Raw genomic sequence first — 23,965 nt, 5'->3', positions numbered from 1 at the left:
TTTAAAAAGAAATAAAAATTCAAAGGGGGGCCTAATATTTCTGACTTTAACTGTATATATATATATATATATATATATATATATATAGTTCTACAGAAATTTGGGTGACTGAATGAACACTTGAAACAAATCATAGCAAGTGTAAACTTTTTTTTTTTACGCACGCGCATTGTTTTATCATCAAATAAAAAATAACAAAATAAAAAAAAACATCAGTCACAACAAAAATAAACAAGGCATTCCAATGTCAGAAACTAAATAGTCGTTCTGAAAAAGGTCATCGACCAAACAAAAGTGTAAGTTTAAACAAAACAGATTATAGCAGCATTTACCGTCTCACCGTATCACATTAAACTATACATATGAACATCACATAGAAAACAAAATACCAGAACACACCAATATAGAAATCTGAGAGGTATGCAGATTTTTAGCTCATTATTGAGTGCACACACCTACATATATATATATATATATATATATATATATATATATATATACAAATGTTTATATTACTTAATTACAATCCAGTTTGTAAAGTAATTTTCTTTATTTTATTAGATATATTTTATGAGCAACAAAATCATTCTGCATAAAGCTGCATTTGTTTTTGTTTTATTTTTTTTAGAAAATTCTGTGCAGAAACAACATATGCTTATATTGCCAAAAACGATGAAAGCGCAATACAAATACACATTACATTACATTTTTGTGGTGAACATTCACTTTAACATAACTGATGTTGGATTAAACCAGTTCCTCCAGCAGGTGGAGCTGCAGACTGCCAAAATGTTAGAGAACAATTGTGTAAAATGTAGAGTAAACTAGCCAGATTATAGCAACATTTACCATTTACATCTCCAGCCCATATGACACACACCAAGGAAAAATATACATTTTATATATTTAAACTTTGATTTTTTTTCTGCTAAGAAGGATAAATAGTATGCCTTAAATATATCTTGTAAAACCATCTTTTACTTGCCAACCCACCATAAGTGTTCTAATAATATGTAACACCAGTTTAAATAATCTATCCCATCAACTGCCTTTGTTTACTTCGTTTTTCCTCAGTGTGGCGCTGTTGTGTTAAAAAGACACTTGAACTGAGGCTTTCGTCTATCTATCTATCTATCTATCTATCTATCTATCTATCTATCTATCTATCTATCTATCTATCTATCTATCTATCATCTGTTTGTCTGTCTGCCTGTTTGACTATCTGTGTTGCTCTAACAGTAGCAGTGATCTGACCGCAGCTCGTCTGACAGCTGTGATGCTCTTAAACTAATCCAGAGCCGCTCACTGTCTGACAGATTAATGCTGTACGCTCAGCCTGTGCCACTGAACCCGCAGAACCTGCATCTGCACCCCACAATAGCCCACAGCAACAATACTATGACATAATTTCCCTGCTGGAAATATTAAAGTAAATACACGGAGTTTAGGCAACACAGTGGCTCACGGTCGCCTCACAGCAAAAAGGTCACTGGTTTGAGTCCCGACTGGGCTAGTTGACATTTCTGTGCGGAGTTTGCATGTTCTCCCTGTGTTGGCAGGGGTTTCCTCCAGGTGCTCCCGTATCCCCTACAGTCTAAACACATCCGCTAGGGGAACTGAATAAGCTAAATTGGCCTTAGTGTTAGTGTGTGTAAATAAGTGTTTATAGGTGTTTATATATATATATATATATATATATATATATATATATATATATATATATATATATATAGAGAGAGAGAGAGAGAGAGAGAGAGAGAGAGAGAGAGAGAGTGTGTTTATCGGAGGCTCGAACCTCCGAACCACTGATTAACCATGCCACTCTTCTACTAAATTCAATTTATTTAAAAAAAAAACATTCATTCATTTATTTTCTTTTCAGCCTAGACCCTTTAATAATCAGGGGTCGCCACAGCGGAATGAACCGCCAACTTATCCAGCATATGTTTTATGCAGCGAATGCTCTTCCAGCGCTACCCATCACTGGGATACATCCACACACACTCACTCACACACATACACTACGGACAATTTAACCTCAATTCACCTGTACCACATGTGTTTGGACTGTGGAGAAAACCAGAGCACCTGGAGGAAACCCACACAAACACGGGGAGAACATGCAAACTCCACACAGAAATGCCAGCCGAGGCTTGAACCAGCAACCTTCTTGCTGTGAGGCAAACATGCTACCCACTGCACCACTGAGTCGCCCCAAATAGATATACTTTGGATATTATAATGTTTAATCTGTCCTTTTATGAAACCCACATACAAACACACACACACACAAACACACTCATAAGTGTGAGACAGCATGAAGACGAGCAAGCAATGACTAATAACTATTAATTTCAGTCATCATAACATTTGCTTTTTTGAAGTATTCTTAAAAATAAGGTAAATAAAGTAGATGTTTTATTCACACATTTATGTTGTCTTTTTAGCTAAGAGAGATCTGAGGGTTAAACAACAAAAAAGTTTACGTGTCAAATGGGTGTGGAACGATATGACGGTGAGTAAATGAAGAGTAAATATTTATTTTGTCTTAACTACTGCTTTTCAATTGCTTTGTTACCTATATTGAAATTAGTACTGGGCAAAAATTAGTTGCACATAGTATGTGTGTATTGTGTACACTCACCGGCCACTTTATTAGGTACATTATACTAGTACTAGGTTGAACCCCCTTTAGCCTTCAGAACTGCCTTAATCCTTTATGGCAGAGATTCAACAAGCTACTGGAAATAATCCTCAGAGATTTTGCTCCATATTGACATGGTAGCATCACGCAGTTGCTGCAGATTTGTCGGCTGAACATCCTTGATGTGAATCTCCCGTTCCACCACATCTCAAAGCTGCTCTATTGGATTGAGCTCTGGTGACTGTGGAGGCCATTTGAGTACAGTGAACTCACTGTCATGTTCAAGAAACCAGTCTGAGATGATTGAGCTTTATGACATGGTGTGTTATCCTGCTGGAAGTAGCCATCAGAAGATGGAGACACTGTGCTCATAAAGGGATGGACATGGTCAGCAGCAATACTCAGGTAGGCTGTGGCGTTGATGCTCAATTGGTACTAATGGACCCAAAGTGTGTCAAGTAAATATCCCCTACACCATTACTCCACTATCACCAGCCTGAACCGCTGATACAAGGCAGGATGGATCCATGCTTTCATGTTGTTGATGCCAAATTGATTCTGACCCGACCATCCGAATGTGGCAGCAGAAATGGAGACTCATCAAAGCAGGCAACGTTTCTCCAATCTTCTATTGTCCAGTTTTGGTGAGTCTGTGTGAATTGTAGCCTCAGTTTCCTGTTCTTAGCTGACAGGAGCAGCACCCGGTGTGCTCTTCTGCTGCTGTAGCCCATCTGCCTCAAGGTTGGCCGTGTTGTGTGTTCAGAGATGCTCTTCTGTAGAGCTCGGTTGTAACGAGTGCTTATTTGAGATACTGTTACCTTTCTATCAGCTGGAACCAGTCTGGCCATTCTCCTCTGACCTCTGGCATCAACAAGGCATTTGCGCCCACAGAACTGCCACTCACTGGATATTTTTTCTTTTTCAGACCATTCTCTGTAAACCCTAGAGATGGTTGTTAGTGAAAATCCCAGTAGATCAGCAGTTTCTGAAACACTCAGACCAGCCCATCTGGCACTAACAACCATGCCACATTTAAAGTAAGTGAAATCCCCTTTCTTTCCCATTCTGATGCTCAGTTTGAACTGCAGCAGATCATCCTGACCATGTCTACATGCCTAAATGCGTTGAGTTGCTGCAATGTTATTGGCTGATGGACAGGTGTACCTAATAAAGTGGCCAGCGAGTGTATATCCAAAATTGACAAATGGTTCTAAATATAGTGTTTTTGCGACATTTAGAAACAAACCAGACAAACAAATATTTCTTAAAACACATTTCTTTTCAACCGTTGGAATTATAATATGTATATGTTCAAATATATGTTGAAGTCTTGCATTGTTGCTCATCACGAGTGTAAAAACGATCCACGATTGTCAGTTTACTGCCTAAAACTACATATATAGCTATACTATCAGCAAGCACGTTAAAAAGAGAGAGATATATTCGATGATGAATTCCTGCAGGCGCACGTGCGACTCAACTTTCCAGGCGTTGATCTGTTTGGCGAGTGACGTCACTTCCTGGATGTTGTCAGCCAGCCAGTCTGTCGGTCTGAAGTATTCTTCTTCTGCTCCGTCAAGAAGCGCAGCGGGTCGTGTGTGCGTCCGTGTTTCAGCTCTCCGCAGCGGGCTCCAGGCGCAGGATGGCCCGGGTCTCGGTGTCCGTGGCCGCCCCTCGGATTCAGTCTAATAATGCGGAGATTATCCAGCAGCAGCGGCGGTGTTGATGCTGCGGGGATCGGTGTCGGCGAAGCGGGCTAACATAGCAGCTCACTGCGCTAGCCGGAGCCAGGATGATTCGCTGGATCCGACAACAGCTGGTACGATTAATTACTCTCGTTATTATTAACCGTAAATAACATTTGGTTTTATATTCGCTCTTCTATTCAGTGACAACTTGTGACACGGTTTCCGTGTTGTTTACCATGCTAACGTTAACGTTACTTTGAATATTGGGTCTTGACTTCAAAACATTAGCACTATTTAATTGACTGTAAACAATGTTGTGCTTTGCAAATATGACATCCTCATTTAGAATTTGCAAACAATACTTTACTGAAATTATATAAAAGAGGAAGTCCGAATATAAAGCTAACTCTACCCCAGTGTAAAATTCAGGTTATCCATTCAGTGACAACTTGTGACACGGACCCTAGGTTATATTGTTTACCCATTGCTATCCTTAACGATACTTTGAATATTGGGTGTGAAATCAGATATAAGATAGAGGTAAAGTTGATTTTAGTTTCAGACATTCGTTCATTTAACTGTCTCCATATTGTTTACCACGCTAATTTGAATATTCAATCAGAATTAGCATGTAAATATTACTTCAAAACAACATCAACAATATCTAATAGACCGTAAACAATGCTTTACTTGGATATTTATTAGCTGCTAATATGATTTCCTTATTTAAAATTTGCAAACAATACTTTTCTGTAAGTATATTATTAAGGAGAATGAATATCCGAATATAAAACCACCTCTATAGATGTTTAATATTAAGGGAAAGTTGCTTTTATATGTGCAGATTCTGACTTTCTTTTTAATAATAAAATAGTTTCATAACAATATTATTTTTGTGGAATCATGTTAGCAGCCAATAACTATCAAAGCACAATATTGTTCACAGTCAATTAAAAAGTGCTAATGTTATTTTAACGTCATATTTACATGTGATTTTAGACCGAATATGCAATAGACCCAATATTTAAAGTACCATGGTAAACAACGTAGGGAGCATGTCACAAGTGGTCACTGAAGGAATGTACGAATATACAGTTGAAGTCAGAATTATTAGCCCCCTTTTGATTTTGATTTTATTATTTTTTAAATATTTCCCAAATGATTTTTAACAGTGCAATGAAATTTTCACAGTATGTCTGATAATATTTTTTCTTCTGGAGAAAGTCTTATTTGTTTTATTTCGGCTAGAATAAAAGCAATTTTTTTAAAACCATTTTTGGGACAAAATTATTAGCCCCTTAAAGCTATTTTTTTTTTCGATAATCTACAGAACAAATCGTTATACAATAACTTGACTAATTAACTTAACCTGCCTAGTTACCCTAATTAACCTAGTTAAGCCTTTTAATGTCACTTTAAGCTGTATAGAAGTGTCTTGAAAAATATATAGTCAAATATTATTAACTGTCATCATGCAAAATATAAAATAAATCAGTTATTAAAAATACGTTTTTAAAACTATTATGCTTAGAAATGTGCTGAAACAATCTTCCCAGAACAGAACAGAAATTGGGAAAAAAAAGGGAAAAAAAAACAGGGGCGGTAATAATTCAGGGGGGCTAATAATTCTTGCTTCAACTATAAAACTGACTTTACTCAAATCATCATCCCTGGGTTAGTTGGTTTCAGTCTAATGGCTATGCCTGGCTAATTAAGTAACATTAGTTTGGTTAAGAATTAAAATGAGAGTTTTGTTTTCCACTGAAATGAAGCGGTTTGTGTGTGGTAATAAATGTGTCATCAGGTTTTATTTGTAGCTTGTGGTCGGATGTGACGTTATTTACAATGTTGAGTTGTTCATTTATTGCCTCATTCACATAAGCAGTGACTTTGTAGCTGCCTGTCTCTCTGGGTGGTGACCTGCTGCAAACACAGGTTTGTGTAGGTCTACTAGTGATGGGTCGTTCTTGAACGATTCGTTCATTTTGAATGAATCTTCAAAATGACTTGGGAACTACGAGTCCTCTCAGGGAGCGATTCGTTCATCCGCGCGTGCGCACATTTGTGCTGGTGGTATCATTCATTTTAAGTCTTTTGAGTCGTTCGTCGCAGAAAGGCAGAAGCCAATCATTTGCGTTTTGATCGGTTCATCTCTCGAGTCCTCTATCAGGTCTGAGTCATTCATTTCTCACGGGCCAATCATACGCGTTTAAAGCCGGAAAAAGAATTGATCCGTTAATCGCTCGAGTCACATGATAAACGAACGACTCAAGAACCAGAAGACTCGAAAGGTGAACTAATTATTACGGCTCCTATCGGCTCAGACTGTGTACATTGGTTAAGATTATATGTGACTGTCAGTGTAACGTGAACAAACCCCTGACATTTGAAGACATGAAGAGGTGAGCTGAGCAAAGAGACGACAATACCTTCATAGACAACAGAGCAGGTAAACATAGAATTATTATTATTATTTTCCTTCTTATAGTATTCGATTTATGACTTATTTGTCGTGTGATCAACCTTTTGGGTTAGTTGTAGATGTGTTTGGAAGCAATTTGTAACATTTTAATAATATTTTGGCAAATTGAACCAAATAAACGAAATGACTCGAAATAAGATTCGTTTATCTCGATGAACGAGACCCAAAGATCCGAGTCAGTAAAATGATCCGAACTTTCCATCACTAAGGTCTACAGCACGGAGAATACAACCGGCGAGCTGAGCTCTACTGGTGCTCCGCTTAAGAAAGTTGCTCTTCATTTGCACAAAGCTGGACATGCCCACCTGGTCGCCAATGGGTCGCTGTCACTCGTGTAGACCAATGGTTCTCAAATTGGGGGTCGGGACCCCCCGAGGGGTCGCGGGACAATGAAGATGGGTCGCCTGGTGGTTTCCAAAAATCTATTTATTTTCATTAAACCATAAGATTTATCATATTTTATCCATAACCTTCTGAAGAGAAAAAAATAGTCGTTTATACCATATATAGTTACTATAGTAGCTTATAGTTACTACTTCTTTTGGATTGCAACCCCTGGGGTAATTGCATTGTATTAAAGACACAGCAATAGCGTCAGATGCAGCAGATTTCATAACACCTGGTTAAACTTTGTGGCCCATTTACAGCTCTCATACATATTAAACAAAAAAATATTTTTTTTGAAAAATTAAAAGAAGAATAGACTTGGGTCCATTGGTGTGTGTGTGTGTGTGCCATTGCATGCAAGGTTTTTGTATTTATAACCACCTCAGAGGATATTGGGGGTCACGAGTCACTGGCATTGTCATTTTGGGGGTCGCGGCCTGAAAAGTTTGGGAACCCCTGGTGTAGACAGAGGTCGCCGGAAGTCGCTCGCTTGTACGGTCGCTTGTCGGTTTGCTGCTGCAAGTCGCTCGTAGTGTGAATCAGGCTTTAACGATTTTTATTTTTAATGTTGTTCATTTGGAGGGAAGCGTTTGCAGCAGAGCTCGCCTTATTTTCAGTTGCTTTAAATTGCTTTGCTTTTGCTCGTTGATGTTTTGATGCTCTCTTTGGCGGCCGTGTTTCATAAACTCGTGATTTATGTTTATTAAGAGTGTTGAGAAGGTTTGGTTGTAACCTCTTCAGTTGCAGACTGTTAATCTGTTGGGATGGACTTGTTGACATTTCCTGCTTTGCTTGAAAACAGTAATAGTAGCATGACAGAATGCTCTGGATATCTCAATTATGCAGGTTAAATACCTCCTGTTGTGATTTTTTTTTCCGTTGTTGAGCTGTCATTTGAGATGTTTACGAGGTGTTACTGTCGCATATGTTTGTTTCTGTGGAGCCCAACATTGAGGTACAGTTGGTTTCATTTAAAAGTAGAGATTTCAAGCTTTATGTGAACATATTTCCTATGTCTGTTAGGCAAGTGTTCACTTGGATTCCAGTGTGTTTGCCGACCCCAGAGAATTCATAATGAAGCTTCAGAAACTGTCATTAAAACACACGTCAGAGCCCCTCCTATGTCTTGCTAAATTATATATCCGCAATTTAACTTGTCACAGTTAATTAATCGTTAAATGTTAATTAATTAATTAGTTTTATTTATTTGTTTTAATTTATTTAAAAAAAACATTTTAAATGTATTAATTTATTTTTATTTTTTGTATATTTTCATTTATTTTTTATTTATTTAAATTAAATTTATTTATTTTAATTTATTAACATTTATATTAATTTATTTAAATTTTATTTATTTATTTATTATAATTATTTTTATTTTGTTTAAAATTAAATCATTTTTATTTATTTAAAATTTATGTAAATTTTATTTATTGACATTTATTTTCAGAGTAAAATTATAACTTATTTTTAAATGCCAAAACCTTTTTCACTTATTTTAAAGTCCAAAGAGAAACGGACTATTGTTTTTTTTTTTTTGTTTTTTTTTTTGTGTCATATTATTTGGTTACTGAGCAGCAAAAAAGAAACACTTTAAAATATAAGGAGTTTTAATGTGATTTTTTTAAACTAGCAGTGTTTTGAAATTAATGAATGCAGAATAATCGTGATAACTGTGATTATTCCTCAGACTATAATCGCACAGCCAAAATCTATAGTCGTTGCATCCCTAATATAAAGCTTGTGCTTGTTGCCGGTAAAGCTTAAAGAGTAGCTTCAGTTTGGATGAATATTTCCTCAAATTGCAACGAAAAAAGTATAGTTGACTTTGTTAAAGTGTGATATTTTCTTATTTTCTTAATTTTGCACATCCCATTTGGTTAACAAACAATGAAAAGCAGACACTATTTAAGCTTATTGTGTGGTATTTAACACATAAAGTGCTGTTTATCTTGTTTGGCTGTCTAAAAGCTCTCTCCTGATGCTGCCGGCTTTACAGGAAGTGTGTTTAAATCATAGTTTCACTTTCGTTTCAGATCTGCTCTGTTTCAGATGATACTGTAAAAGTCTGCATGATGACAGGATATAATGATAACCACAATCATTTTATTTTGATTTAATCCTAAGTAATATTCACGTTTATTCTTTTAGTTTAGAGCTTTTATCCACTTCTTTTATTGCATTTTAAAGCCACAAGGGCGATTGCACACGTATATTATGATGACAGTGTTGCGCTTTAGCTTTCAGCACTTGCTTCATTTGACGGTGTTGAAAAGCTGGACTTCCCACAGCACCTCTTGTAGTTGTTCCTGTCAAATATGAGCCTCCAGTGAGAATTCTATGTGTCTGCAAAGGTCAACAAACTTTGTGGATTTAATTCCTCTCTCAATTACAGGCATTACTGTACGTCATAAAATCAGCCCAGAGAACCAAAGCTTTAGTCTTCTCAAACAGAGACATGCTTAAAGACAATCTAATTGCCCAGTGAAACATTGTTGTGACAGTTTAAAAACAATTAAAAATAAAAAAATGTCAATAAAAAGGATATTTTTTATGTCAGTGGGGCATAATAATAATAATAATTTTACTTCTACTACTTCTACTACTACTTCTTATAATAATACAATTACTACAACAATAAATGTTGTAATAATAATATAATTTTAATAATAATAATTTTACTACTACTAATAATAATTACAATAAAATTTGTAATAATAATAATAATAATAAAGAATTTGTTATAAATAAATTAAATAAATTGAAATAAAAATTGGCATAAGAGATGTTTTATGTCAGTGGGCAAAATAAAAATAGTAATTTTAATATTAATATAAAAAACATTACAAAAATAATAATAATGACAATAATAATAATATTAATAATAACAACAACAACAACAACAATGTTACTACTAATAAAAATAAAACCATTCATATATTAATAATAATATTATAGTAATAATAATAATAACACTAATAATAATAATAGTCATTTTAATAATAATAATAGTAGTAGTAGAAGCAGTTTTAATAGTAATACTTCTACTACTACTAAGAGTATAAAATATTTAAACTTAAAATGATTTTAAAAATAATAAAGATTTTACTAATAATAATACTAATAATAATAACAATAATAATAATAACAGTAATAGTAGCAATAATTCGTTTGTTAAGTTATGACGTATGAAATATTGTTTCCTGGTCCAAGCCACTACTCATTTCAATTGATAAAATATTTATTTATGACCACATTTTAGTCATATTACACAATAAAGTGAATTTTATATGTAATCGTGGTGGACTTGCAGCATCACAAACACCAATGTTTTTACAGTTTATAAAAAAAATGAATCACCATAATAATAATGATGATAATGATAATAATAATACACATTTTATTAACAATTATAAAAATAACAATAATAATAATGATGATGATGATAATAATAGTAAAAATAATAATAATACACATTTTATTAATAATAATAATAATAATGCTTTGTAAATGTTGATTATTACCAATTGTTGAGTCTCCACGATTTGATATGGTGCTTGGATCCAGAAGCCGCTTCATGTAATAATAATAATAATAATAATAATAATAATAGTAAAATAATAACAATAACAAAATAATAATAATAATTTATTTGAATAGTAGTAATAATAATAATAAAATTACTATTATTATTGATCATTCATTCATTCATTTTCTTGTCGGCTTAGTCCCTTTATTAATCCGGGCTTGCCCCAGCGAAATGAACCGCCAACTTATCCATCAGGTTTTTAAGCAGCGGATGCCCTTCCAGCCACAACCCATCTCTGGGAAATATTATTATTGTTTTTAATATAATTTATAAAATTACTGTTATACAATTACTATAAAAAACAAATAGTGTAAATATTTTATTGTAATACATTTAAATGTTTTATATTTTTCTAAATTTAAAAGATGAATATTTTTAAATACATAAAAGAGGACACAATGGAACTCTTGAAAGCGTCATGTTTCGGTTCAGTGGATGTGCTTGTCCGGCTTGTTGTGATCTAATATTTTACTGCTGATGGAGAGTGCTTGCATATTTAATAATAGATAATAAGCAAAGTCAAAGGACGCATGTGTTTACAGGCACACTGTCATCACATTGATCTAAAATTACAGTAAAGTCAAAATAATGTTATACAAGATTTATGATGATGTTCATTTGAAATGGTTTAAAAATAAACTAAAATAACACACAAATCCACAAAAGACGACAATAATTAACAATATTTAATTAGAATTAAATATCTACTTATAATAATACTACTGGTTATACAGACCGTTATATGTATTTTTGTATTTTTTAATTTTACTGTATTGCCACTATTAATAAGCCATTAACTAAGACTTCTACCTCATAATTAAACTCATACATATTACAAACATAAACTATTTTCAGCTTATTATTAGACGTATATAATGACATAGATGGTATTAAAAGCAACCTTTTCCTATAGGCAAAGTGGAAAATGACCAGCAACTTCTGCAAGCAAAATAATTTTTATTTTTTTATTTTTTAAGGGGTTTTCATATTTTATTTCGATAGGATTGTGGAGGACAGACTGGAAAGCATTGGGAGCAGAGAGAGGGGAAGGATGGGCAAAGGACCTCAAGCCGGGAATCGAACTCTAAGAAACACTATGGTGCTTTATGGCGCACTTAACCACTAGGCTATTTACACTGACTCATAATCACAATTTATAATAGTCTTATGAAAAGTGTAAAATAACTAACGGATTAATGAATATAAATCAATATGGATCATATAAAATAATAAATCAAGAAATGTATATTATTTTAAAATGATGAAATATGAAAAGAACACAAATAAATGAACAACTTGTATGGGTTTCCGCGGGGTCTTAAAAATTATTAAAAGTTGATAAATCATTTATGAGAAAAGTAAGGCCCTTGAAAGTTATTAAAGTCTTTAATCACATTTTTATGTGATCTTAAATTTTGTTCAAGCTTTGTCCAAAGGGTTTAACTCCAAAAAAAGTATAAATATATTTATTTTCCTCCTAATAGTAACAATGGCATGCTCGATCCACGCGATTGGTTCTTGTCAGGGCGCGTCTGGCCAAGCTTCTCGGTCCGGGTGATCTCATGTAATTTGCAACAAACAAAAGGTGATGTGACGCTCTCCACATGTAGTGAAACAGACAGCAAAATGTAAGTTTGCGCACTTCTGGTTGGAGAAAGACGAGTGGCTGAAACCTGTCACTGAAAACAACCACGCAACTTTATTCATTCAAGCCTTGTTTCATCCGAGCTTATCTGAGTTCTGTTGCACGGTTGTGCTCCATTCATTTATTTAACTGCAAATGTTTATTAAGGTAAAGTTTGATACTAATTAGGACTTGAAGTGACGACCAGGTCTTTAAAAAGCTATTGAAATTACCTTTAGGGCTCCTGCATGTACCCTGTTTAAATGTGTCTCTGTGTGTGTACATTGGTTATCACATGTTATGAATTTCGGTTTGGGATTCCTTTCGATTAATCGCTCAGCCCTACTTGGATCACATTGAGCCGCTAAGTTTACACAGTAACAGATCTTTCCTGAAGTGCTCATGAATGTGATCCTGAGTGTCGGAGCTTATAGTCAGAGCTCAGGCTAAAGCGGAGTGTGAGCTGCTCTCTGTTTGCTCTTCTCCTGCCAACGTCATCTTAACGCCAGCTCATCTGCTCATACCAGCTGCTTCCAGCGCTCATAATCACCAACGATACAGTCGGACCAAACAGTGCATGTGATGTATCCACTTCTGTGAATACACCAAGTGCAGTTGCAGTCAAAGTATTAGCCCTCCTGTGAGATATAGCTTTTCAAAACAATGATAAAAAGCAATACATAATATAGTTCTGTTTAATAATAGATAGAAACATTATGTTTTGGCAGTGTTGTCAATGCAGTTTGAGGGTAGGGATGCAACGATTACCAATTTCACTATTAACCACGATTTAATTCGTCATGTTTAATTAATCGTGAAGGCTTCTCAACACCGTGTTTCTGCAGGAAACAAAACTGCTGCAACTTAAAGTGATGCCAACTGAGTGCTAATTTGAAGTTCCGGGCTTGTACTGGACACCATGCACACTGGATTAACTATGGCTAAGGCTATTAACTAAGGGCCTGTCACATATTGCGTCTTTTAAACGCGCAAGTTCGTTATTTCCAATGGAGGCGCGTGGCTTGCATATGTGGAGCAACAGACTGGTGCTTTCTAGACGCACCTACTAGTTGAAAGAGTGCAGCGAGCGCCCTACACTAGGGGAAAAAAATACTAAAATAAAAAAAACTAACAATTTTGTTATAAAGTTGATAAAAAGGTTTAGCAACCTTTCTTGTTCTAAAATACTACTTATTTAAATGCTACTTATTGATTTATTGATTGATTTTTAATCTTATTTATTTATTTTATTTATTTATTAGAATTTTATTTATTTATTATTTTTATTTATTTAATTTATTAATTTTAAAGTATTTTAAATATTTTTTTAATATATTTTCATTTATTTTTAATCTATTTATTTTGATATTTATTTATTTTCAATTATTTGTTATTTATTTACATTTAATTAATTAATTAGTTAATTTATGTAAATTTATTTAAATTGTATTTATTTATTTATTGTAATTTATCCTATTTATTTATTGTATTTATTTTAATTAATTTGTATTTATTGTATTTATTTTTTTATTTTTATATATTTATTAACATTTTATTTATTCATTTAAATTTTATTTGTTTTGTTTATTGACATTTATTTTCAGTGTAAAATTATTACTTTTGTTTAAATGGCAAAACTTTTTTTCTCCTATATTTTTAAGTCCAAAGAGAAACGGACTATTGTTTGTTTTTTATTATTGTTTTGTGTCATATTATTTAGTGACTGATCAGCAATAATCCGCTGAACTGGTCCGCTGCTTATCCGTTTGCACTGGCTGCCAGTTGCTGCTCGCATCAAATTTAAAGCTCTGATGTTTGCTTACAAAGCGACCTCTGGCTTTGCTCCTTCTTATCTGCTCTCACTTCTGCAGATGCATGTGCCCTTCAGAAACTTGCATTCTGTGAATGAACGTCGCCTCATGGTTCCATCCCAAAGAGGGAAGAAATCACTTTCCCGAACTCTCGTATTCAATCTGCCCAGTTGGTGGAATGAACTCCCTAACTGCATCAGAACGGCAGAGTCACTCGCTGTCTTCAAGAAACTACTAAAATCTCAACTATTTAGTCTCCACTTCCCTTCCTAATCTGCAATTGCCTCTCTGGTTGTACCGCTAACTGTATTACAAAAAAAAAAATATTTAAAAAATGTACTAATGTTTTGCTTCTTACACTTTACACACCTGAAACTTGCCTACAGCACTTATTCATTGTTGCTCTTATAGTTGTGTAAATTGCTTCCTTGTCCTCATTTGTAAGTCGCTCTGGATAAAAGCGTCTGCTAAATGACAATGTAAAATGAAATACACAACACTTTAAAATATAAGGAGTTTTATGTGAGTTTTCTAAACTAGCAGTGTTTTGAAATTAATGAATGCATAATAATCATGATAACCGTGATTATTCCTCAGACTATAATCGCTCTGCCAAAATTTATAATCGTTGCATCCCTATTTGAGGAACTGATGTCACATTTTTTGCAACAAATTTATTATATTTGAAAAAAAAACCCACCAAAAATCAACACTAATAAAACCCAGCAGCAACAGTCTAACTAATGTGGAGATTACTTGTTGATATGTGCGCAAAATAATATGATTGACGTTAAATTATAAAGATGTGATTACATAATTTTACATGACAGAAACATTTAAATATCAGAGCGAATCAGACACGGAGAATAGTGCACAGAGCTCATGATTATTAATAATTAGTGCTTATTCAGATGATTGGAGGATTTACAACATGCGTTTGTATTTGCCAAAATGTTTGTTTTTCAATTACAGTGAGTGTTCCTCTTATACTAGAGCTGTCACAACAACTAAATTGCATTAGTCGCCTGTGTAATAAGATCTTTCATAGTTCTCAGCACTAATTTGCAGCAGTATTTCAGCAAAAACTAATAAGCCAGCAAACACACACACACACACCTTTATCTATAAAGATAATAATTATTATCAATATTTTAAATGAAAACAACCAATGATTAAAAGTAAACATGTTGCTCATGTTCAGCAGTTACTCAAGTGCACAATATAAATCAAGGAGTGCTAGACTGTCGGGTGTTTAAAAAAAAAACAATAATAGACAGATGAAGGTCAGAACATCACCACTTTGATTCCAAAAAATTTATTTAAAGTGGTTAAAAACCACATTAATTAAAACAAAATCAATAAATATTCAAGCTAGGATTGAAAAAAATGCATCATAACAGCATAGCATGATATAGTTTTATATTTTTTTAATATACATAGGACAGTTATAGTTTTTTTATTATTATTTTTTTCCAATTTTTTTATTTTATTTTTTTTAATGACTGATCTTGTAGTGGTAATTTCCAGAAATTTGCAGACAATTTTGCAATGGAAAACACACACACGCATATATATATATACACATAAAGCATATATATATACTTGTTTTTACAGTTTAAAAAGTTTTGGCTCAGAAATACTTATTTGGTGGAGTCAGAGATAAATTTGGTAAATCCTTAATTTTGAGCCGTGAAAAGTCACGAAATAAAAGCTGATTGCATTGTGACACAACCCATTTGCTCATGCACACTGAGCAAGCTAATACACAAGAAGAATACACAAGAATACACACAAGAAGTTAAATGAATGAGAAGGCATGTGGACATAACACAATATCTAAATCAAGCCATTTTAGCATGTCAAAGTCAAATTTATATATATATATACTTTAATGTATATGAATGATTATGAATAATATATTGCCAGTTTTGTGGCCACAATAATCCTTCAGTTCTCTTGTGGCCATCCAGTTGTCCTTACTCATCCTTTTAATTCTTGCTCCAACCAAGCGAACTTTCAGTGGACTTTCCGACAGGTCATCGGAGGATAAGGGGAAGTAGCTGTGAGTCAGCGTCTCATTAGCCTTCGCTTCCTAAACGAGTGTTTAATTAAAGGTGCTTGAGTGGAGTGACGGACCCGTTCCTCATAATCAAACTCACAGGCTGTGTTACACAATGCGCAGAGCAGATTGAGCGCCCTCTCCAACTTTCTTTGTTAAATAACTGGGAATTAAGAGTGAGTTTTAGCCAGCGAGCAGCAAAGCTGAGCCGACACACAGCTGTGCCTCACTGTAATTATTTTTTTCAGCTCGCTCTGCTCGCCTCAGTGAGCATTTGAGGAGATACAGCAGTGTTTGCTCTCCTGTTAATGCCATTTACAGTTGAAGTCTGAATTATTAGTTCCCCTGTATATTGTTATTTGTTATTACATGTACAGCTGAATGCTGATCCCCTCACTCATGTTGCTTCTCTCTGTCTGCCTGTCTGTTGCCAAACACAGAGCGGAGGAGCTCTTAGCTTTGCCCGCTTGTTACGTTGGGTGGGATGTTGAAACCAATTTTCGTGTGAAGCAACACACCCCTAAAACAGTGACTTGTGTACACACTAGGGCTGTGCAATTAATCGAAAAATTGAAAAAATTTCAATTTGGCTTCAAACAATTATGAAAAAGCATTAATTGAGATAAACGATTATTGCATCATATACCGCCCCCTTTCCAGTTGTACACGTGTTGCTCTTAAAAGCGTGAAAGAGCGCGTGCTTATGCGTGTGTGCAGCCAGAAGCATGCGGCCAGTCAGCATTCGGTCTCATTTGCACACTGAGACGAGCAGAGGAGCGCAGACATCTAAAGTCATCTTAACGTGAGCGATTTAATGGTCAAATAGGTGTCAAAACACTGTGATTAGTGAATATTCATTTTAACCCTCATTTGTGTAATAAACAAACGAGTTGAGAATCAAAAGACACGTGAAAGAGAAACCATTAAAGAGACAGCGCACTATTTTTGCTGCCACCTGTTTTATCATTAACAAAACGAGAAAATCCCTCTCTGCTGTTGACTGAAGGATTTTTGTAGCTAAAGTGTTTTTCCTACAGTGAAGATGCTTAAAGCACAGTTTGTTTTATATTTTTATTCTATTGTATTTATTTCTTATTCCTTTGCAGGGTGGAAAATAATGTACACAGTTGAAGTCAGAATTATCAGCCCTCCTGAATATTAGCAACCCTTTTCCTCCCCAATTTCTGTTTAATGGAAAGAAGTTTTTTTTAAACCTATTTCTTACCATAATAGTTTTGATTTCTCATTTCTAATTACTGATTTCTTTTATCTTTGCTATGATGACAGTACATAATAATTTTCTAAATATTTTTCAAAATACAAGCATTTAGATTAAAGTGACATTCAAAGGCTTCACTTGAGTAATTAGGCAAGTCATTGTATAACAGTAGTTTCTTCTGCAGGCAATCAAAAAAAAAAAACATTGCGTAAGGGGGCTAATAATATTGACCTTAAAATGGGTTTCAAAACATTTAAACCTGCTTTTATTCTTGCTAAAATAAAACAAATAAGCCTAGAAGAAAAAATATTAAAGGAAATACTGTTAAAATTCCTTGCTCTGTAAACATCATTTGGGAAATATTTATTTAAAAAAAAATTCTCAGGAGCGCTAATAATTTTGACTTCAACTGAAAACCGTTTTAAAAAATCGTGATTACAATTATGACCAAAATAATCGTGATTATGATTTTTCCCAAAATCGAGCAGCCCTAGTACACCACCCCCCCAAAATAACACTTCATAACACATTATAATAAACAAATCTGAACTGTGTTTTGAAATGAACCTAAACTGGCACACTCAGAACAACAATAATATTAACATTAAATCTTAAAAAAAGGGGTAAACTATGTGCCCTTTAACTAGTTTTGAAAAATATAAACATGTTTTAATATGATGTCAACATAGTTTCTCTCTGCATGTATGTTTTACGTTTTTACTGCAAATGTCGCATCCGTAACGCTGGAATTGCTCATAGATGTTTTGATCTTGACAAATCATGACTCATTTCTCAATGATCTCTAATGTTGCGGTAGAGCTGAGAAGAATCTCTGTCATCCTTCCTTAAACATTTCCCCTTAATCTGTTCTTAAGCAGTTTAACTCTGCAGACCCGGTACCGGCTCTCCAGACCCGGCTGGTGACGTCATCGATATTCGCTTTAAGATTTAAAGGGCTAGCGTTGCACCAGACCCGCATAAGTGGTTTCGTTTGAAAGTGTAGAATCTATATTTTATGCACATATGCATCACTTTGGTTTTTATTCTACTGTACAAAAGTTATTTACACTTAAATACACTGTGTTTTGAATACCTGAGCTGGGTATTGAACATTGGTTCATTTTAATTTTTTTCATATGACACATGTACAAGCTATAGCTCAAATGAAAGCTCTTGCCGGTGCTCATACGGTTCTAGCGTTCTGTTTACTGAATTATATTCACATATCAAACAGTTGCTGAATTAATCGCGGTGTTTCCATGGCGCAGAAGTGAAAGCAATACATTTATGATCAATAAGCAGCCCCAGATAGCACAGACAGCTGTCATCTCTTACCTTATGCTGTGTGCTTCAGGGCCATTCTCCTTTGTTTTTGAGATGATGTGCATAAGTAATCCTTTTATATGTCTGACGTGGTCCAAACACAGTGAATTATGTTTGATCAAACAAAAGAATAGTGAAAATGAACACAATGATCGCTCCCTGTGGCTTGTACAGCACCTCTCATCAGTTGGAATACAATAACTTTTGCATAGATTATGGTGGAGACATTTTCCTTTTTTCCTATGATTACACACATGTGCAGGAACCACCAAAATTAATTACAGCACGCTAGAGCACACACAACCTAAAAAGTACACTTTCAAATTTGAGTTTATAAATACAAATACAAAAAGCGCCTCTTTTTTTAGGTGTTTATTATAACACAGTCAACATATACAGGTATTTTAAACACTTTCAACAGTGTTTTATGAAAATGCAAAGGGTTTTCTTTAAAATGATACCAAATTTTCGCATTTACACCTCTGCATGTGGATTTGGGAAGCTTTTAAATTTGGGTAGGCAAAATCCAGGCGGAAATCCCAAAATAACAGCAGAGTTTAACTGGTTAACAAATCTATGAATCTGTTTAAATGCTTTCCTAATCATGGTGGCGTCAGCTTTGGGGTAAAAAAAAAAAAAGCAGCAAAAGATGTTCGTGTTGGGAGACAGAAGGAGACGCTCTCGGAAATGTGGAGGGGGAAATGGGAGGGAAACTTACACACACACACACAAAGGTTCAGTCAACAGAATCAGGCTGTAATTGAACACATGTGCTGCCAGTGAGGCTGGATGACGTGGCTCTGCAGAGATTTCCCAGCCTTTTCTGATTCAGTGTAGACATTCAGCAGCTGTCTGAGAGTCAGGGTTTTGGAGGAAAACGTCCAGCTCCTCTGCAGGAGGATTTGCATACAGCTGGTGGATGGAGAGTTTGTGTTTATGCAAAGAGCTGTCACGTGTTTCACTAACCCCAGCTCAATATACAGTTGAAGTCAGAATTATAAGCCCCCTTACATTTTTTTTCTTCTTATTTAAATATTTTACAAATGATGTTGAACAGAGCAAGGAAATTTTCACAGTATGTCTGATAATATTTTTTCTTCTGGAGAAAGTCTGATTTGTTTTATTTCGGCTAGAATAAAAGCAGTTTTTAATTTTTTAAACACCATTTTAGGGACAAAATTATCAGCCCCTTTAAGCAAAATTTTTCGATAGTCTACAGAACAAACCATCGTTATACAATAACTTGCTTAATTAACCTAACCTGCCTAGTTAACCTAATTTTTTTCCTGTCGGCTTAGTCCCTTTATTAACCCGGGGTCGCCACAGCGGAATGAACCTACCCAGTTCACCTGTACCGCATGTCTTTGGACTGTGGGGGAAATCGGAGCACCCGGAGGAAACCCACGCGAAGACGGGGAGAACATGCAAACTCCACACAGAAACGCCAACTGAGCCGAGGTTCGAACCAGCGACCTTCTTGCAGTGAGGCGACAGCACTACCTTCTGCGCCACTGCCTCGCCAGTTTTGGATAGTCTACAGTTTGGATAGTCTACAGGTCAAACCATCGTTATACAACGATGGTAATACTTTAGAATAACTATCCGTTGTTACTAGTCAATAAACCATTAATAAACGTTAGTTAATGCGTTATAAATGACTTGTTAGATAAAAGTTAATAGTTTGTTAATTATTTATAACTGTGCCTTATACATAGCCATTAGATAACTTACAAGCTGTTAGCTAACAAGTTTTAAATGACTTATTAACTGTATTTTAATGATTTATAACTATACCTAATAAATTAGTAATAGATCATGAATAGATCATTGGGACGTTATTCTTGTTGCAACTATTCTTCATTTATTAACTGTTAATGAGGAATAGCTGCAACTCTAGAATAACGTCCTAAAACATACATAAGCTAAGTTACTTTATAGCTACTTTTCACTCTGTGTATCTGATATGAATAAAACACATCAGCAAATTATATTTGAATGGATTTTTAGACGTTCGTGTGTTTTACAAACTTTGTATGTGTTGCTTTACCAGTACGCTGCGTACACACAAAAACTTTGCGTACGCCAGATTTCACACTCAAGTTTGGATTTACTAACGATGAAATGAACATGAGAGTGTGCGCTGGTCCACACCAACTTAATGTCTGGTGTACGCGCATTTCTTGTGTGTGTTTGTTTTATTTCCATTGGCGACTCCTACAGGCAGTCGTGTTACATTGCACACTACAAAGAATCTTTGAGCTGTGTAATGGCAGCTGTATGGGACAGGTTCGTCCGCATGTCTAGCAGGTATATAAGGTTTCCATAACATGCAGTCGACCAGCTAAACATTAAAGCGCAATTTGCTGCGGTCATCGGTTTCCCCAATGTAATCGGAGTGATCGACTGCTAACACATTGCTATAAAGGTGCCACCTGAAGATGAATTTGCATACGTGAAACAGAAATATTTCCATTTAATAAATGTGCAAATAAAATAAGATGCACAGACTTATTAATGATTCTTACTTGTCTTCCTCGTGATGAAGAGAAAAAAAAATCTGATATGTAGCGGGGAAAAAAGAAGAGCGTCTTCATCAGATGCTGGATTCAAACCGAGTTCATGCTCAAACATGTTAAAACATGTTGCCATGCGTTTTACGAGCTACGCCACTCACGCTGTTAAAGATACTATCAAATTTTACACCTTTACATCGCACTATTTATTTCTTTTTTAATCCCGTCAGTGCGATGTTCAGACCCAACTGTGTTAACCGCATCAGCTAAATTCTCCCGCTCTATTTTTTTCTTTTGTTATTAATTCCGGAGGACAAACTTGCAAATAACACCGCTTTCCTCCGGTCTACCTCCGAAAGCAGCACCTCCAAATCACATTCAGTTCAAAGTTTCTCTTCTTGCTTGCTTTTGCCATTGCTTTTACGTTGGGTTTTGCCAAAGTAGAGTCATTAGCATATTCATACGGGGGAGGAGGCAGGGAGGGGTTTTGCGCTCAGTTTCACGTTCATTCAGATGTACAAAGAGAATATGCGTGTGATTCGCCGTGCGCAGTGTTTCATACATTGAATTTTTTACTGCGTTTAAAAAATTTCCTTTGTATTAAATATTTTTGTTTTTGACTATTAAACCTGTTTTCCTTTGTAATGTTGGTCATTTAAAATAGTGGTTAAAAAAATAAAATACCTAAATAAAAAACATTCAGTAATTATCGCCCAGCCCTACACCAAATAAACTGTGCAGCTGTTAATGCAGGAGTTGCCCACCTAAGTAAAGTCTTTATGTGGGAAAGCCTGTAATAGTTTATTTTTGGGTGAGCTAAGCTTTTAATATGTGTACAGTACACCTTTGGTACAATTATTTTACTTTATCCTCAACGCATTTTTGGTATATTACATTTTATTTTTTAAGTATAAATTATCTTGCAATGTTGATGTCATTAGGAAGCTCCAGTTTAACCCGACTTCAAACATGACTGAAATCCATGCAGGGAGATTTCCACTTCACCTGCAAGATTTGCCCATGTCTGACCTCCATAAGAAGCCACACCCACCTATGACATAATCGCCACGGACCAGTTTACAGGCGTTTACCAAACAAACTTTTTTGGCAAGCGCTTTAAACAAATATATGGCTTTCTTTGAAATGACGTCACATGTATTATTATTTTGTAACTTCTAAAGTGTTTGAGTCGCACACGTGGGTCTTGGCCTGCAGAACAGAAATAAATTGAGAAGGCAATAGGAATTCAATAGTAAGTGATTTAGCTCTTGTGTGCTGTGAAAGTGCTTCCCATAATGAATTGTTTTGCTGCACACTAACTGAATTAATAATGACTCTGGCACAGTGTTATTCGGCCGTCAGGCACTCAGCTTCTTCTGCTCACCGTTTTTCCATAAGCTTTAAGATTATATGTCTGTTTCACCAGTAGATAATATTTGGGCTGTGTAATATGACTATATGCATCTCATATGGACAAAATTATTTATATGTGATCCATTTCAGCATTATAGGTGTGACTTTTGCAGTAAAAACTCAAATCGTAGACTCACATAGAAAGTATGCACTCACCGGCCACTTTATTAGGTACACCTTACTAGTACTGTGTTGGACCCTCTTTTGCCTTCAGAACTGCCTTGATTCTTTGTGACGTAGATTCAACAAGCTACTGGAAATAATCCTCAGAGATTTTCCATATTGACATGGTTGCATCACGCAGTTGCTGCAGATTTGTCGACTGCACATCCATGATACCAATCTCCCCTTCCACCACATCCCAAATGTGCTCTATTGGATTGAGGTTTGGGGAATGTGGAGGCCATTTGAGTACAATAAACTCGTAGTCATGTTCAAGAAACCAGTCTGAGATGATTCACGCTTTATGACATGGTGCGTTATCCTGCTGGAAGTAGCCATCAGAAGATGGAGACACTTGTCCTGAAGGTGATGGTCCCTAATGGTCCCAAAGTGTGCCAAGAAAATTTCCCCCACAGCATTACACCACCAGCAGCCTGAACGGTTGATATAAAGCAGGATGGATCCACGCTTTCATACTGTTGACGCCAAATTCTGACCCGACCATCCAAATGTGTCAGCAGAAGTGGAGACTCGTCAGAGCAGGCAACGTTTCTCCAATCTTCTATTGTCCAGTTTTGGTGAGTCTGTGTGAATTGTAGCCTCAGTTTCTAATCAAACACACCTGAACAGCTAATCAAGCTCTTACTAGATATACTGGAAACCTCCTGGCAAGTGTTTTGAAGCAAGTTGAAGGTAAACTCTCCAGGACACCGGCCCTCCAGGACCGAGTTTGGGCACCGCTGACTTAGAAGATCCGGTTAAAAAGATTTGTTCGCGATCAAAATACAGAAATAAAACCCATTATTGGGCACAAATGTGTTAAAGTAGTAGTTTTACGTGCCTGTAATCCTGTAATGTCCACTCGTTGTTTTTGTCGCGGGAGCAACAGTGAGGACTGACTGGAGGAGAACCGGCTCGATCTGGCCAGTGGCATCATCAGGACTACAGACTCAAACATCTTACAGCGCGAATTATATTGACTTCTAAAAGGCTTACAGTAAGATTATGTACTAAATACATTTACAAAGTGGAAAACAAAGGAGGTTTTTGC

At 35.3% G+C, this 23,965-nt stretch overlaps 1 protein-coding gene across 23 annotated transcripts in view; it reads left to right on the top strand.

The window, feature by feature from the left end:
* The window catches only part of atp11b (ATPase phospholipid transporting 11B), a 110,384-nt gene that overhangs the window by 12,918 nt on the left and 73,501 nt on the right, over nucleotides 1-23,965 (top strand). For 9 of the 23 annotated variants that reach the window (XM_087302208.1, XM_087302198.1, XM_087302203.1 and 6 more), the window contains one exon: nucleotides 2,448-2,515. In XM_087302208.1, the coding sequence (XP_087158334.1) occupies nucleotides 2,510-2,515 (6 nt within the window). In that variant the 5' untranslated portion in view covers nucleotides 2,448-2,509. 23 annotated transcript variants of the gene reach the window in all.

Source organism: Danio rerio, chromosome 22 (assembly GCF_052040795.2).
Source record: "Danio rerio strain M-AB ecotype USA chromosome 22, GRCz13ab, whole genome shotgun sequence".
Taxonomy (NCBI): domain Eukaryota; kingdom Metazoa; phylum Chordata; class Actinopteri; order Cypriniformes; family Danionidae; genus Danio; species Danio rerio.
The sequence above is the reverse complement of the archived record's forward strand: the minus strand, read 5'-3'. Positions and strand labels throughout refer to the sequence as shown.